General features: G+C 51.4%; 1 protein-coding gene across 1 annotated transcript in view; it reads right to left on the reverse strand.

Moving 5' to 3' along the window:
• LOC131675042 (glutamate receptor ionotropic, kainate 2-like) overlaps nt 1-15,147 on the reverse strand; it is a 2,022,482-nt gene that overhangs the window by 4,352 nt on the left and 2,002,983 nt on the right. Inside the window, exon 17 of the mRNA XM_058953868.1 lies at nt 6,700-6,815. Coding sequence (XP_058809851.1) covers nt 6,700-6,815 — 116 coding nt within the window. The remainder of the gene's footprint in view (nt 1-6,699; nt 6,816-15,147) is intronic.

Here is a 15,147-nt window from a genome sequence, read left to right on the forward strand (position 1 = left end):
CCCAAATATTCAACGCGGAGTCTACCACACCCCAAGAGCTCAACTCGAGCCCAGAAAAGCCAAAATCCGGGAGTCACTTGAGGGGAAATCTCTTGGGATTGTGGTACCGCGCGCCCTCTTAGAGGACGGGGGACCGCTCCGGGAGCTAGTTGCAGAGGACCAATGGTCCCGGCAATCCCAATTTAATTCGTGTATATAAGAAATTACTCCCTATCGACTGACAATCGGTAGGTGCCACTATTGTGGGTAAAGAGTCGTGACCGTGGTCATAGCAGCCACCCAAAATTCTTTGCCTCGAGCTCCGGGAGTAAGGCCCGACACCTTTGTGTGAGAAAACACAATTTGAACACTAATCTTGAACGCTAAAACACCTGATTTGAGCCTGGATCTCGGAAATTGATTTGAATGAGTGGCATGACTGGCACGAATATTGAAAACTGCCTGGGCAGTCGCCTTGTCGGCTAGGCGAGACCCCGCCCCTGACCCAAGTCAGAAAATTAATCGAAAGAGCAGAGATCAATATCAGCGAGTCATAAAAGCCTTCCATGGAAAGCGAAATCCGAGACTCGGGCAAAAATCAGAACACAATCTTTTCGAATAAGGGACACCTACCAGCGTGAGCGGAGATGACCGAAACGCAATGGGAAGACGTGCCTCGGTACGTCGAAGCGATGGACCTGTGAGTCGTGGGAGAAATCCTTTAATACAGGTACGCAGGGTGGGATGTTCTTCGAACGCCAGCCCAGGAGGGGAGGCTTAGTTGGTTGATCGTCTTAGGAATTTCCTCTGTCTGTCCTGGCTGAGTCTCTCTTCTGACATCCCAATTTGGGTTGGCCTCTGCGGGGTAGTGGTACCAGGTCAAGCAAATCTCGTAAGATTTGTATGCTGCGTGCTTCCGACGCGGCAGACGTCGGGGCAACTAGAGTACCGTCGTGCCCAAACCGAGGGTCAAGCCTTTAGTTCCGCTCTCCTTGAGCGTTGAACCTTGAAAAGATCGGTACTCCTTTCGAGGAGGTCGCCGCCTTAGATTAAAAAGGTTCCGACTCGCTGTGTGCGTCAGGGATGTCGCAGCAAACTTGACTTCTGAATCTCCAAAATGTTTGAAAGCGAAGGAGTGAAAGACAGTGGGCTATGCCAACCTGTTGGTGCCCAGTGAGAAGTGTGGTAATGTGTGATTACGCTGCGCCACCCTCAAAGCGGAAAAGTGTGAACGACACACATACACTAACTGTCGTTATCGTCAACCATTCTATGTTTAGAAAGGCGAGGAAACGTAAGCAGAAGGCGATCGTCGAGAAATCAGAGCACTGCTCTAAGACTCCGGCGTCAACTCAGTTTCCTTCGCAACCAAACAATTTTGACGAAAGCAAAAACGATTTCCCACCAGTTAAGAGATTTAACTTGAACGCACAACAAAACCCTGAGCTGGGCCCGAAACTGAGGACCATACAATTGAACCTCAACAAAAGGCAAGTAGCCAACGATGACCTGGGAGAAATCATGACAGACAGAAATCTTGATATCCAGGTGGCACTGGTGCAAGAACCATATCACTGGAATAACGCGATTTCAGGTATGGGCAGTGTCGCAGCCATTCACGGAGCCGAAAAAGACGAAACGATTCAAGCTGCGATACTCTACAATCCGCACAAGGTCACTTACCAAGATTTTTAACCTGTGTGATTCCCACTGCGTTTGCGCATAAGTAGTCGGAGCCTTTGGCGAAATTTATTTCATAAGCGTCTACTGCCAGTTCAGCCACAGCAGAAAGACCTATCTTGACAAACTAGCTGAGACTCTGAAGCAATTGAAAGGCAAAAGAGTCTTAGTTGGAATGGATGCAAATGCCAAGTTAAAGATCTGGTCTAACACACAGGACAAGAATGGAATAGTCATTGAAGAATTCATAGACCAATACGGGTTCATAGTGGCCAACAGGAGGGGCCAACTTCCAACGTGCCGTAGCACGAGGGGTGAGACGGATATCGATGTAACCTTACATACGTCAAATCTGTCAAACCTCTTGGCTAGCTAGGCGGTGAAAGAATGGATCACCAGTGACCACAGGCCCATAGTGATCGAACAGGATTTTGCCTCACAACCAGCCAGACTCATACGAATCGAAGAAACATTAGAACCAAGGTTCAATATGAGAAAAGCTGATTGGGAGAAATTCGGGAGACTTTGTAAATTCGAGAAAGAGGACTTATCCAACCTCCCTTTAGAAACCTTTGAAGACATTGAAACATATGTTTCTAGATTTGAAGAGGTTCTAATAAGGGCAGCAAAGGACTCTATTCCATCAAAAATGAGAAGAACGCGCTCTCAACCCTGGTGGAATCCTGACTTGCGAATTAAGAAGCGAGCGATACAAGGACAACGCAAAATCGTCGCTCTGAAAGACAAGGAAGGACCGAATAGAAAACAAAGGAAAGCCCTCCAGAGATTACTTGGAAAATTGAGACAAATGAATTACGATTATGCAAGGGCTATTAAAAGAGCCAAAAACAACAGCTGGCAAGATTCTGTACCATTGAAAGCGAAAAGAATGCTTGGGCGTATCCCTACAAACGAGCATCCAAAAAAGTCAGAATCTCAAAAGCGATGTGCACGGTTAACCGTAATGGTTCAGTCACAAAAGACTGGAAGGAAACAAGCATGGCTCTACTAGAAGGACTAATGCCTGATGACGACCCAAGCTGCAAAAACGATGTACCTCCAAAGATTCGCAGAGATATGCGGGAGATTCCAGAAACCGGCGACGCAACGCCTTTCCTAACAAGGGAAGTTGAAATGGCCCTAAAGGCGAACAAGGCAGGGAAATCACCAGGCAAAGATAAAATAGAGTCAATAATGCTTGTAAATGCAAAACCATTACACCAAGAACTGTCGCGACTTTTCAACGCCTGCTTAAAATGCGGAGTGTTCCCCAGAAGATGGAAAAGTGGAATGCTAATCACGTTGCTCAAAGGGGTTGAAAAACCCGAGAACGAGATTAAATCATATAGACCCGTATGTCTACTCCCCATAGCTGGGAAGACACTCGAGAGGCTTGTGATTCAAAGAATATCCAACATTCTAAACAGCTCGAACTGGTCTTCGGAGGATTAATTTGGCTTTAAGGCAAATAGATCCACAGAGGATGCCATCAGAAGACTATATGAAATAGTAGAAGAGGCAGAATCTGATCCGTCGACAAAGTAGGTAGCCGCTATTCCACTGGACGTCTCAGGAGCATTCGATGCCTTATGGTGGCCAAGCCTGCTCTCCTAATTGAAAGAAAGAAACTGCCCGAGGAACATCTACAAGCTCCTCCAGAGTTACTTCAGTGATCGAGAAATGGGCATATATGCTCACTTCGAAGAAACACTGAAAACAGTGATGAAGGGGTGCCCTCAGGGTTCAGTATTTGGATCGGTAGGTTGGAACGTCATCTTTGACAACCCACTCCGGGCAATTCGGGACGCAGGATACGAAGTACTAGCCTACGCAGACGATGTGCTTCCTATGATTAAGGCAAAGACACGCATTGATTTTGAAAGACAAGCCCAAGAAATCATTAATATAATGACGGACTGATGCAAGTCTGACAAAATGAAATTAGCAGTACAAAAGTCAGCACTAACATGGCTAAAAGGCCAACTAAGCGAGAATAGGAACCCTACAGTCAAAATTGGGAAAGACAACATTAAAACGCACAAAACAGTCAAGTACCTAGGAATCACGATCTCGAAGGGCTTCCAATTGGAAGAACATATTCGAAACGTAGTTCAAGACTGTAATAACACCTATTTCAAGCTAAGTAAAATAGCAAAAGCGAACTGGAGCCTAAAATTCAACTCCATGAAAAAGATATATAATGGCTTCCTACTATCGAAAATTACATATGCCGCTGCGGGCTGGTGACAAAGGACCAACATCAAACAGCAATCTCCGTTAGAAAGATTGCAGCGATCAGTTCTTTGCAAGACACTCAAAGCCTACAAATCGATCTCTCATGAAGCGGCGCACGTGCTTGCAGCCTCCCGACCAATAGCCCTCGAGCTTGACGCAAGAGTTGCAAGGTACTGCGTCAGAAAAGGGAAATCGATTAAAAGGCACGGCATCCGAATAAAATCAGAAGATCTTCGATCGGGCAAACTAAAATTCTCAAAAGCCATACAACTCATCAATGATGAAATCGAAAGGGTATGGCAGGAGAGATGGCAATCAGCCAAAAAAGGCAGAAGAACTTACTGCTACTTCCCAGTAATCAAGGATAGATTAAAGAAGAGGTGGCTAAATCCCAATCACTACACAGTACGGTTCATGACTGGACATGGTGCTTTTAAGTCATACCTCCATAAAAGAGGATTATACGAAGACCAACTGTGTAGTTGTGGAGAAATAGAAAGCGAAAGTCATATTCTCTTTAACTGTGAAGATGTAAGGGAACTAAGGAAGCCATTAATAGAGACCGTTGAAGAGGAGGGTCACACATGGCTTTGCCCGGAAACAGCTCTAGTATCTAGTAGGAAAATCTACAAAGTCTTTGAAGACTTTGCTAGAAAAGTCATAGAGCCCAGGGAGGGAGCACCTATAACAAAGAGAAAGCGCAGAAAAATAGTCACGAACTATGGTAGAAAGACACCGCCTCTTACAAGATCCCTAACCAAAGGACCAAAAGTAACACGATAATCTAATTTTTGAACCAAGACAAGCCCATAAAGCTTGAAATTCGAACGATAATTTTTGAATATCAACTTCAGAACTAAACTCTGAAGCTCGATAATTTGAATGCGAATTACCCCATTTAACCCAACGTCGGAGTTTTAAACCGAATGCGTGGCATGACCGGCAAGAATACTGAAAACTGCCTGGGAAGTCGCCTTGTCGGCTAGACGAGACCCCGCCCTGACATAACAGTCAAAAACTAAATCGAAAGAGCAAATATCAGTATCAGCCAAGTCATAAAAACCATTCTTTAGAAAGCGAGATCTGATTTTGGGGCAAAAACGGGGTAACAACGACCTTTTCGAATGACGGATACCTACCAGCGTGAGCGGAGATGACCGAAACGCAATGGGAAGACGTGCCTCGGTACGTCAAAGCGATGGACCTGTGAGTCGTGGGAGAAATCCTTTAATACAGGTACGCAGGGTGGGATGTTTTTCGAACGCCAGCCCAGGAGGGGAGGCTTAGTTGGTTGATCGTCTTAGGAATTTCCTCTGTCTGTCCTGGCTGAGTCTCTCTTCTGACATCCCAATTTGGGTTGGCCTCTGCGGGGTAGTAGTACCAGGTCAAGCAAATCTCGTAAGATTTGTATGCTGCGTGCTTCCGACGTAGTAGACGTTGGGGTAACTAGAGTCCCTTCGCGCCCAAACCGAGGGTCAAGCCTTTAGTTCCGCTCTCCTTGAGCGTCGAACCGTGAAAAGATCGGTACTCCTTTCGAGGAGGTCGCCGCCTTAGATCAAAAAGGTTCCGACGAAAAGGTTCCGTGAAAAGTCTCCATCAGCTCCTCGAATGCTTTCTCGGCGAGGCTTTTGTTATTATGGCTGTTCTCGTTGTTCCGGTTGGCGTTGTTAATGGTGTGCTTGTTGTTGTCCCCGTCCTCGTTGTTAGTGGTGTTATTGTTATACTCCCGTTATCGTTACTGCGCTCACTATCGTTGTTATTGTTGTTATTGCTACTGTTGTTGTTAACGTGTTGACGTGTTGGCGAGTTGGTGAGCCCCCTTGGACGTGACTGTGTACGTGTGTATGTGTACGTGTATCCGTGTGCGCCAGTGTTTCGCCTCACGCTCCAGACCGGCAACGGAATTCCTGCTCACCACTTCCAAGATGGCCACACACGCGCACACTCCCGCGTCACCTCGCCGGTCGCCACGTGCACCGGTGCTGGTTCAGCTGCCTCCGCAGGTTATCTTCAAATACACAATTTCCGCGCACCAATCACGTGTTTCCAAAACCACAAATCGTCGGCGAGGGCGCGAGAACTCACAGGTCACGAGCAAAAACCCAGCAGAAAATCGTGTGCGCGCGGTGGACCGTGCGACAGCTCAACAGGTACTGCCTGTTCCTTCGTCAAACCAGCGAGATGCGCGCGCAGGTCGGCCGACGCCTCGCCGGCTTGCGCTTATCTTCTGTCTCTCTCTCACTCTCTCTCTCTCTTTAGCTGTGCTCTCTACGTCGGCTCTCCCTCTCTTCAATTCGCTGCCGTCGCCGTCGCACCTCAAGAATAGAACAAAAAAGAAAGAAACGGAGCGATTAGAGTGTGCTCAACTAGTGCACACTCCCAGCTCGTCAAAGCGCACGGGGAAACAGTGAGAGCCCGATGGAGAGCAGCGGTCGAGCCGTGATTCTCCGTCACAATAAGTACAGGCTCAGCGAGCCTCTAACAGCGTCCCGCGTCTTAGATCTCTCTCTCTCTCTCTCTCTCTCTCTCTCTCTCTCTCTCTCTCTATTTATTATCGATTATTATAAAAGTAGTACTTAAATGGTTTTTCCCTACTTATGACTGGAATTTTTATGCCGGATAAGTGCTACTTATTTACCTTTTTTCATTTAATTAAAGCCACAGTTATGTTATAATCGGAAGCAATCATTTATTTATTGCACACACCTTTCCCCGTTCCTTTTCTTTACACACCTTATGTATTTTTTATAATATTGAGTAATAGCCGAACAATATAAGAAAAAATATTTCATGATTTTATCTTACCCGACATGCTCCACCTCCATGTTTTTCTTTCCACCACTTTGTTTTCAAAACATGGAGTTTACCTTCTTCTTGTAGTTTCAAAATAGCTCCACTGATAGCTGTTCTATACGGGGAATCTGTAATATGCATATTTTAAATTAGATTTAGTGATCAGAGCTAATAAATGTGTAAAATCCATTTATATAAAAAAAGCTTAATTAAGTAAATTATAATTAAGTAAACAAGAACTATGAATGAGAGTAGGAATGCAAGTAGTTAAGCGATGTATATTTTAGCGGATGACGTTAGGATACTGATGGAAGCTAGTAGTGACGTCAGAATTTGGGGAAATCTGGCGGCGACGTCAGGATATGGAGACGAGAGCAGACGATCAAATGATAACGAGTATAATACAATAATAATATACAATTTTAATATACAATAGAAAAATGCCTTGTATAAATTCCTTGTTCGAACTTGACGTATTTGAATACTGAAATAATATTTTATGTAACTGTATATATGGATTTTATTTAATTACATCAATCAAGTTGTTATAAACATTGCATGTTGACCCATAACCATCATTATTATTTATTAAATATGTGAATAATTTAAATTCATGTTGTTTTTATTTACTGTAATATGTAGATTCCTATTATGTCTTCAATGTAATCAAAAACAGATTCGTAATGCAAGAAATACAAAATGAAAAGATCTAAATTATGTATGTAATTATGCAAAAAATTATGGTTTACACAGTTTTATCTCCAATTTTAATCTTATTTTTTAAAAAGTCTGATGTCGAGAAAGCAATCTCTTTAATTTTTTGATAGTAAACAATTGTCGTCGTCATGTATTATTTTCGTCATTCTGAAAAAATGTATTGGAATAAATTAATAGAATAAATTTTGTAACAGGCCGCCATTTAGTCTGAAATCACGCAAACGTACCTTTAAATGCGACCAAACGACGCCTTGTTATCTATGTGCTTAAAGCACAGTAACCTACCTTGCCCCGAAGTGCGCCTGCGCAGAATCTTCTACTTCTCCGAGTTGGGTTCCCCCAACTCGCCGCTTGGCGGCGCTGTCGCTCTTACTAGTAGCGCTCGTGCGGCCGCCACTGGAACCTAGGTTAGTGACTCGCGTCTAGTGATACTCGCACGATTCGTGCTTCGCGACCGGCGAATTCGAATCTCCTGAAAATAAACACTGGCGCGACCTCCGGACAAAGGAATGACAAAATAACGACTATTTAACTCGGAAATAATGATTACGATGCTCTTTATTTAGCTAATTATATTACACGGGGAAATGGCCGAGAGACTTACGCACGCACGCGTGAATGACAACACACGCTATTTGAGAGAGAGAGAAAAAACCGCGATTGCCGCGAACTACCTGCTCGCACGCGATAAACAAACTCTTCGCGCTCGCTGCGCGGATTCGCACGCAAAATTAACATAACGATTAACAACAAAGGAAGGAGGTGCACCTACCGCAGTGACGACGTGGATACGGTGGCCAACCGTATCCGAATAACTCGCTGTTACTAAGCTGCTCCGTTGTGCTGCCTCTAATGCTGTTGCCGCTGCTGTTGTTGCCGCTACTGATGCTGCTGTTATTGCTGTTGCTGCTGTTGCTGCTGCAGTTGTCGCGGCTGCTATTGCTGCTGCTGCTGCTGATGCTGCTGTCGCAAGCACTCACCCGCGCAAGTCACAGTGTCAGTTAGCACGAACAAGAAAACTCGGGAAGGACGGAGGTTAGATCGGCCGGCGAACAGACTGAGTGGCACAGTCATACTAGCGCTTGGAGCCTCCCCTCCCGGTCATTGCCCCTTACGCGCTCTCTCTCTCTCTCGCGAACCGAACGCGGCTCACCTCACTTAGCCGCTCATTACCTCGCGCGAGTCCTACGATTTTCGGCAATCGTTGCAGCCCCCTCCTAGCTTCGAACTACCGGATCGAACTACCCTATTGACTCGCGACCCCAAGGACAGGATTGGGAAAGGAGAGAAATCAGCACAATCCATCCTCTATAAAACTCGGCTTTATTTGCCCATCCCGGGCCACCACCCCCCCACGTCACCTGCCGGAGCCCCCTGGCGCTTTGTGCCTTGGGTAGCACCAGTGCTCCGACTTGTTGGGGCACTTAGAAGTGGTCGTGATCCCGGGATGGCCGCAGATGTAGCAGCCTCTTCCCGGTCGTCTGATGAGGCCGGGCTCCGCCCCATGGCCCTGGCCTCCAGCTGGTGGTTGGGGCGGCGTGGCTGCTGCCGCCGGGGCGGCGATAAATGTTACGCCGCCCACCGTGGCGGATGTGCGTCCCCCCTCGGTTCGCACCACCACGGTAGGGTCGGAAACCGACCCGTCCACGCGGACCACGAATTCCTGTCCGGCTCCGGGGGCCCCCGAGACTCTCTTGTGTTGAGTCTTGGTCGGGGGCTTGGCCGGAGTCCTGGCCGCTTCTCTACCCGTCGGGGCCGCTGGCGGTAACACCGCTGGCGGGCCCGCGGCCTCTGGGGACTCCAGCCCCCGGTCAACGCGCATGAGGGCCTCTCCGTAGGTCCTTTGCCGCCGGACTACCGGAGCCCACTCCCCCAGCATTTCCTGGGCGCCGCGGAAGTCGAGGAACTCCCCCAGGTGTGCGTGCACCTGGCGCTGGAGTTCCCCGACGAATTTCCAGGCGTTCTCGAGCTCCTGGAGGCCCAACCTCACGTGCCTCCAGGAGTTTTCGAGGCCTACCTGCTGGGGGACTCGTGGGTGGGTGCAGACCCAGTGCTGTTGGCCGCAGGCCTCCCTTGGCCCGGGGCACTGGGTCGAGCTCTCCACCGTGGACGATCTCGACCCTTGGGTCTGCATGCCCTGGTCCCGCGTGGACTGGGACCGTCGACCCTCTTCGGATGGGCCGTCGGTCTGGGTGGATACTTCCCGGATCGAGGGCTTGGATGTTTGAGCCCTCATACCTTCCCGGAGGAAGTCATCCACCCGCTGGCGAGAGCGGCCCTCGCGAGCGGCCGTCTCGACCTGGCCCCGGACGAACCTTCGTAAATCGCCGATCAGCCGATCGGCGCCCGGACCCAATCCCAGGTCGAGCAGCAGCTGGGTGGCCGTCTCGAGGGCCTCCTCACTGATGACCAGCTTCCTCTCCATCTGTAAAAGAGAAGAAGTGGGGTCAAGGGATTTCTCAGGCTCAGCCCTTAACCTACCCGTCGCCGTGTAACGCTCGATGCTATTGTTTACGAGGACGTCCCGGTCCCCGGCGCTTTCCTCGCGAACATGGCCCATTTGCGGGGGCAGCTGGCAGCACCACCTTCCGCACGTGCTGAGCGGTCCTACGTGGTCTGCCCCTTCCCCTTACCGCATTGCCATCCAGGTCGTCTCCACCTGGTTCCCGAGGTTCGCACGCGGGGTTCTTGCGCGGCCTACCTCGACCTCGCTTAACCGGCGCCTCGATCGGTACCTCTGGAGCCGCCGCGGGTTTCTCACGCTCGTTCGAGGGGGCTGCATTCGCGACGCGCTCGCATATCGGATCCTCGCTGGATTCCTCGATCTTCGCTGGCGGGTCGCCTACGCCCTCCTCTTCGTCCAACGGTGCTGAGTCCCCGCCTCCTGGTTCCTCGTCGTCCTCATCAGAGTATGGGCCGAAATAGGGCTTGAGGTCCTTGGCGTGGATCAGCTCGGGCAACTCTTCCTGCTGGTTACCTAGGCGGTAGGTATTCGTCCCGCATACCTCCAGAATCACGTAGGGACCAGCATACTTCGGTGCCAACTTCGCCGAAACGCCCTGAGCTGCGGAAGACAAGATGCGGTTCCGCTTCCACACCCAGTCCCCAACCCTAAAGTCGGCCTGACGTCTCCTCCGGTTGTAGTAGACCGCCTGACGAGCCGCCTCCTCCCTGGACTTAGAGCCTGCGCGTTCCCACAAGTTTGGTAACTGGCGCATGTGCTCGCCCCATTCGGTCAGTTCTTGGCCCTCGGAAGCTTCCCGCGCCAACTGATCCTGGGCCCTCCTAAAGGTCGAGGGGGGAGTGGGCTGTCTACCGAAGACCAGCATGGCCGGGCTGTACCCTGTCGCGCTGTGAGTTGCCGAGTTCAACGCAAAGTTGAACTCAGGCAGGTGCTCGTCCCAGCTCTTATGGTCCCGCTCCACATACGATATGAGCATGGCCTTGAGGGTTCGGTTCACTCGCTCCGTGGGGTTTGCCTGCGGGTAAGGGCGCGCTGGATGCCGTTCCTCGACAGGTAGGCATCGACCTCTTGATTTTTAAATTCGGTCCCGTTGTCCGAAAGAAAAATCTCTGGCGCCCCAAACCTGGTGACCACCCTCTCGTGCAATTCCCGTACGATGGTCCTCCCGTTGGCCTTACGTACGGGCACGCACTCCATCCACCGAGTGAACAGGTCTAAAAAGACCAAAATATACTCGAACCCTCTCTAGCTCTTTGGGAAGGGGCCAGTGATGTCACCGGCCACCACCTGCCAGGGTCGCGAGACCTCTCGACGACCCATCAGCCAGCAAGGCGGCCTTTGCTCCGCCTTGCATTGCTGACATACCGGGCAAGTCCTCACGTACTCTCTGACCTGCTCGTACATCTTTGGCCAGAAATACAGGTGCCTAGCCCGGGAGAACGTTCGTTCTCTCCCCTGGTGTCCCGCTGCTGGCGCATCGTGTACCTCCTCGAGTACTTGATGCCTCTTCTCGGTAGGAACCACTAGCTTCCAGGCTTCCTCGTTGTCGATGGACCCTTCGCTCTCCTCAGTCGGATTGTAGTGATACAGTCTCCCTCCGACTACCTTCCAGGTAGGTTGAGAATGTGGATCCTGGCATACCTCTCTATATTTCTGAAGGTACCAGGCATCGGCAGTTTCCGGCTGATGAGTCATGGCACCCACTTCTACCACCCCCTCCTCATAGGCCCTAGATAAAGCGTCTCGCACCACGTTGAGGTCTCCCTTTCGATACTCTATATCGAAAACATGGCCTTGCAGGGCTAGCGCCCAACGCGCTAGCCTTCCTGTAGGATTCCTCATACTGTGGAGCCACTTAAGGCAACTATGATTGGTGATGACTTTGAAGTGGTGCCCCTCAACATAAGGCCGGAACTTCCCGATCGCCCATACAACTGCCAGGCATTCTCATTCGGAGACTGTATAATTCCTCTCCGCACTGTTTAGGGAGCGACTGGCGTACTCGATTACGCGCTCCTGTCCATCGAATTCTTGCGTCAATACCGCGCCTATCCCACTATCGCTCGCGTCCGTTTGTAACACGAACTGCGCGCTGGGATCCGGCGACTGCAAGATCGGTGCCGAGACCATTGCGCCTCGCAACCGTTCAAAAGCCTGCTCCTGTTCCTGCTGCCACGCAAACGGGATGCTCTTCTTCGTCAGGCGGTTTATCGGCTCAGCGATTGTTGCGAAGTCGGGTATGAAGCGACGATACCACGACATCATCCCCATGAACCGCTTCACCTGTCTAATCGTCCGTGGTACTGGGTACTCCATGATGGGCTTGATCTTCTCTGGATCTGGCCTTACCCCTTCACGGTTCACTAGGACCCCCAGGTACTTGACTTCCGACTTACAGAAGTGGCTTTTGGTCTTATTCACAGTGAGGCCCGCACCCAGGATTCGTTGTAAAACCAATCCCAGGTGTCGCTTATGCTCCTCAAAAGACGGCGAGATAATAATCACGTCGTCGAGGTACGCAAAAGCGAAAGGATCTAAATCCGGGCCAATCACTCTGTCCATCAACCTCTGGAAGGTCGCGCCGGCGTAGGACAATCCGAAGGGCATTCTCTTGAACTGAAAATACCCCAGGCCGGGGACTGTAAACGCCGTAATGGGGCGCGACTCCTTTTTAAGAGGTATCTGGTGGTACGCGCTACTCAAGTCCAGTGTCGAGATGAACTTCGCATCCCTGATCCTTCGCAGGATGTCGCTCATGAAGGGTAATGGGTAGGCGTCCGGCTTGGTTACTGCGTTTACCTTCTGGTAATTTACGCAGAACCGATATTTGCCGTCTGCCTTCTTAACCATCACCACTGGACTTGACCACCCGCTGGTTGCTGGTTCGATGACGTCGTTGTCCAGCATGGCCTTGACCAGCGCGTGCATTTCGTCTCGCACCCTGTCGGAGACCGGGTAGTATTTCTGTTTACAGGGTCGAGCGTCTCCGATGTCTATCTCATGCTCGACCCCCACAGCACAGCCTAAACACTCGCCTCCGTCTGGAATTAATCCATCGACGAGGCTAGCCACTTCTTGACGCTGTGCTTCCGTGGCTTCTACCAGGCCTACGGGTGCGAGGCACGACGTACCAGTGACGCTTGCCACTTCCAACGGTACCGCCACTTTGGCTTTCGCCAAGTACAGCTGGTCCGTGTCAGGGTTCAGGTTGGCGCTGAATTCCCTCACGAAATTCGCGCCGACGTAGCAGTCATCAGACAGCAGTGGCGTTATGGCGACCCTTACGTCTTTTGTGATTCCCCCTACCGAGAAGGGGAAAATCACATGACCCAAGATGGGACATGGGCGACCATCGGCGAGCTTCGCTTCTCCCGCTCGCGTGACGTCCAGGCCCAGTCCCATGTCCGATGCCAGCCTAAGCCCGAGTTGACCCATTACCGTCGATGAGGCCCCGGTGTCGTAGAGTGCCCTTAACTTATAGGCACCTATCCCCACCTGAAGCCACCATCTGGTCTCATCCTCGGGTCTGTACCTGCGGGGAGCTTTCGCCGTCTCTCTCCCCTCTGTGGACGGGAGGCTTTCACGGCTCTTCTTGCCTTGGGCAGCCGCTACTCGCATAGACGTGCTCTCACCCGCAGGTGTCTGGGTCGCCGGTGTATCCTCCGGAGTGTCAGGTGGTCTCCCGGAGCTTTTGGGTCTGATGGTCTCCTCTCCGACCCATTCAAACCCCTGCTCCACCACCTGAATCCGGCCTCCGTACCCTTCGAGGATACAAAATGCCCGGTTACCCAGATCAGGCATCTGTTCGGTCGCTGTCGCTTCTAACGCCGCTGCACTGCTCGTGGGGTCCGATATCCCTGACGAGACCTTCCTGAACCCTGGGGTCGCTGACAGGCCTTTGCCACGTTCCAGCGACCCGCGACGAGAGGTCACCTTTACTGGGGACGCGGAGGGGACCTCCGTCCTCCGCTTCCCTGCCCGTTTCCCTTGTTGCAATCCGGGCAGTACCTTCTGGTAAAGCCTAGTTTGCCACAAGACGAGCACTTGATCGGTTGGGAGTAATCTATTTTCCTCCGCTGACCCTCTCGTCGCTGGCCAGGAGACCCTGGGGGGTTTTAGTCCTCCCCTTTTCTTGCGGCCGACCCCTCGGCCGCCTGGGAGAGTTAGCCTTCCTCTCCTTAAAGTACCGGTCCATATCGCGCCGCAGGGTCGCAATCTGCGACGACAGATCCTCGATGGGGTCTGTTACCTGCATTGCAGCGATTGTGGGCCGGTCCTCGTGTCTCTTGGCCGGGGTTTTAACCGGCGACTCGGGTTGCCGCTGCTCCCTACCCCGAGGCCTGTTGGACATGGCCGCCGTACGGGGTCCTGCCCGGGGCGGTGGTGCCTTAGCTGACACCCCCATGTCCTCGGAGTACAACGTGGACGTTGGCTCCAACCTGGTCCTCGGGCGCTCGTCGTCCCGCAAGGCGGTCTCGATTTCGGTCGCCCGGGCGTGGAATTCGTCCACGTTGGAGAACGCATTCCTCCGTAGCTGCATCCGGATGGCGGGTAGGAGATTTGCATACAGCAAATCTAACTGCCTCTGCTCTGGTAACGGCGGACGTAGCTGGGCCAACATGAAGAGAAGGTGGCAGGCATATTCTCGTACCAGCTCTCCCTTCTCCTGGTACCGGGCTTGGGCCTCTTGTAGCAATCTTTGTTGCTGAAGCTCACTCGACCCAAATCAACGTCGAGCGCCTGCCACGAAGTCGGCATAATTTCTCCATTTAAGCTTGTTAAGCTCGTACCAGGTCCTCGCAACGCCTTCGAGGAGCTCTGATACCGAGCACAAGATTTCGCCGTCTGTTAGCCCAGACCCCGCGCGTAGATCTTCTAGTCTCGACAAGAAGGTGTCTACGCACTCTGAAGCCGTGCCAGAGTATCGCAGCTTCCATCCTCTCACGATCCTACCCGCGTCCCGAGTCGTGTAGTACCCCGACGCCGCATTGGCGTCGTACCAGGCGGATCCTTCTGGGATCATCTGCCCTTCCTCAATGTCGGAGTCTCTTGGTCCTCTTCTCGGTGGCTGTTCCATCCTTGAAGGCACCTGCCTTTGGGGAGCCTCTCGAGGTTCGCCAGGGGTCGGTCGCTGGGGTTCCGGGGTACTACCTGGTACCCTTGGGTCGTAGTGGCACGTATACGTGGACTGGAAGTCCACGGTCCTCCGGGGCCGCTCTGGTACGACCGTTCGTCGATTGGTGGGGTCCCTGTTTCTCAACTGCTGGACCTCCACCTGC

The sequence above is a fragment of the Phymastichus coffea genome, unplaced genomic scaffold, assembly GCF_024137745.1.
Source record: "Phymastichus coffea isolate CEN01 unplaced genomic scaffold, Cenicafe_Pcof_1.1 PCOF00015, whole genome shotgun sequence".
In the NCBI taxonomy this organism is placed as follows: Eukaryota; Metazoa; Arthropoda; class Insecta; order Hymenoptera; family Eulophidae; genus Phymastichus; species Phymastichus coffea.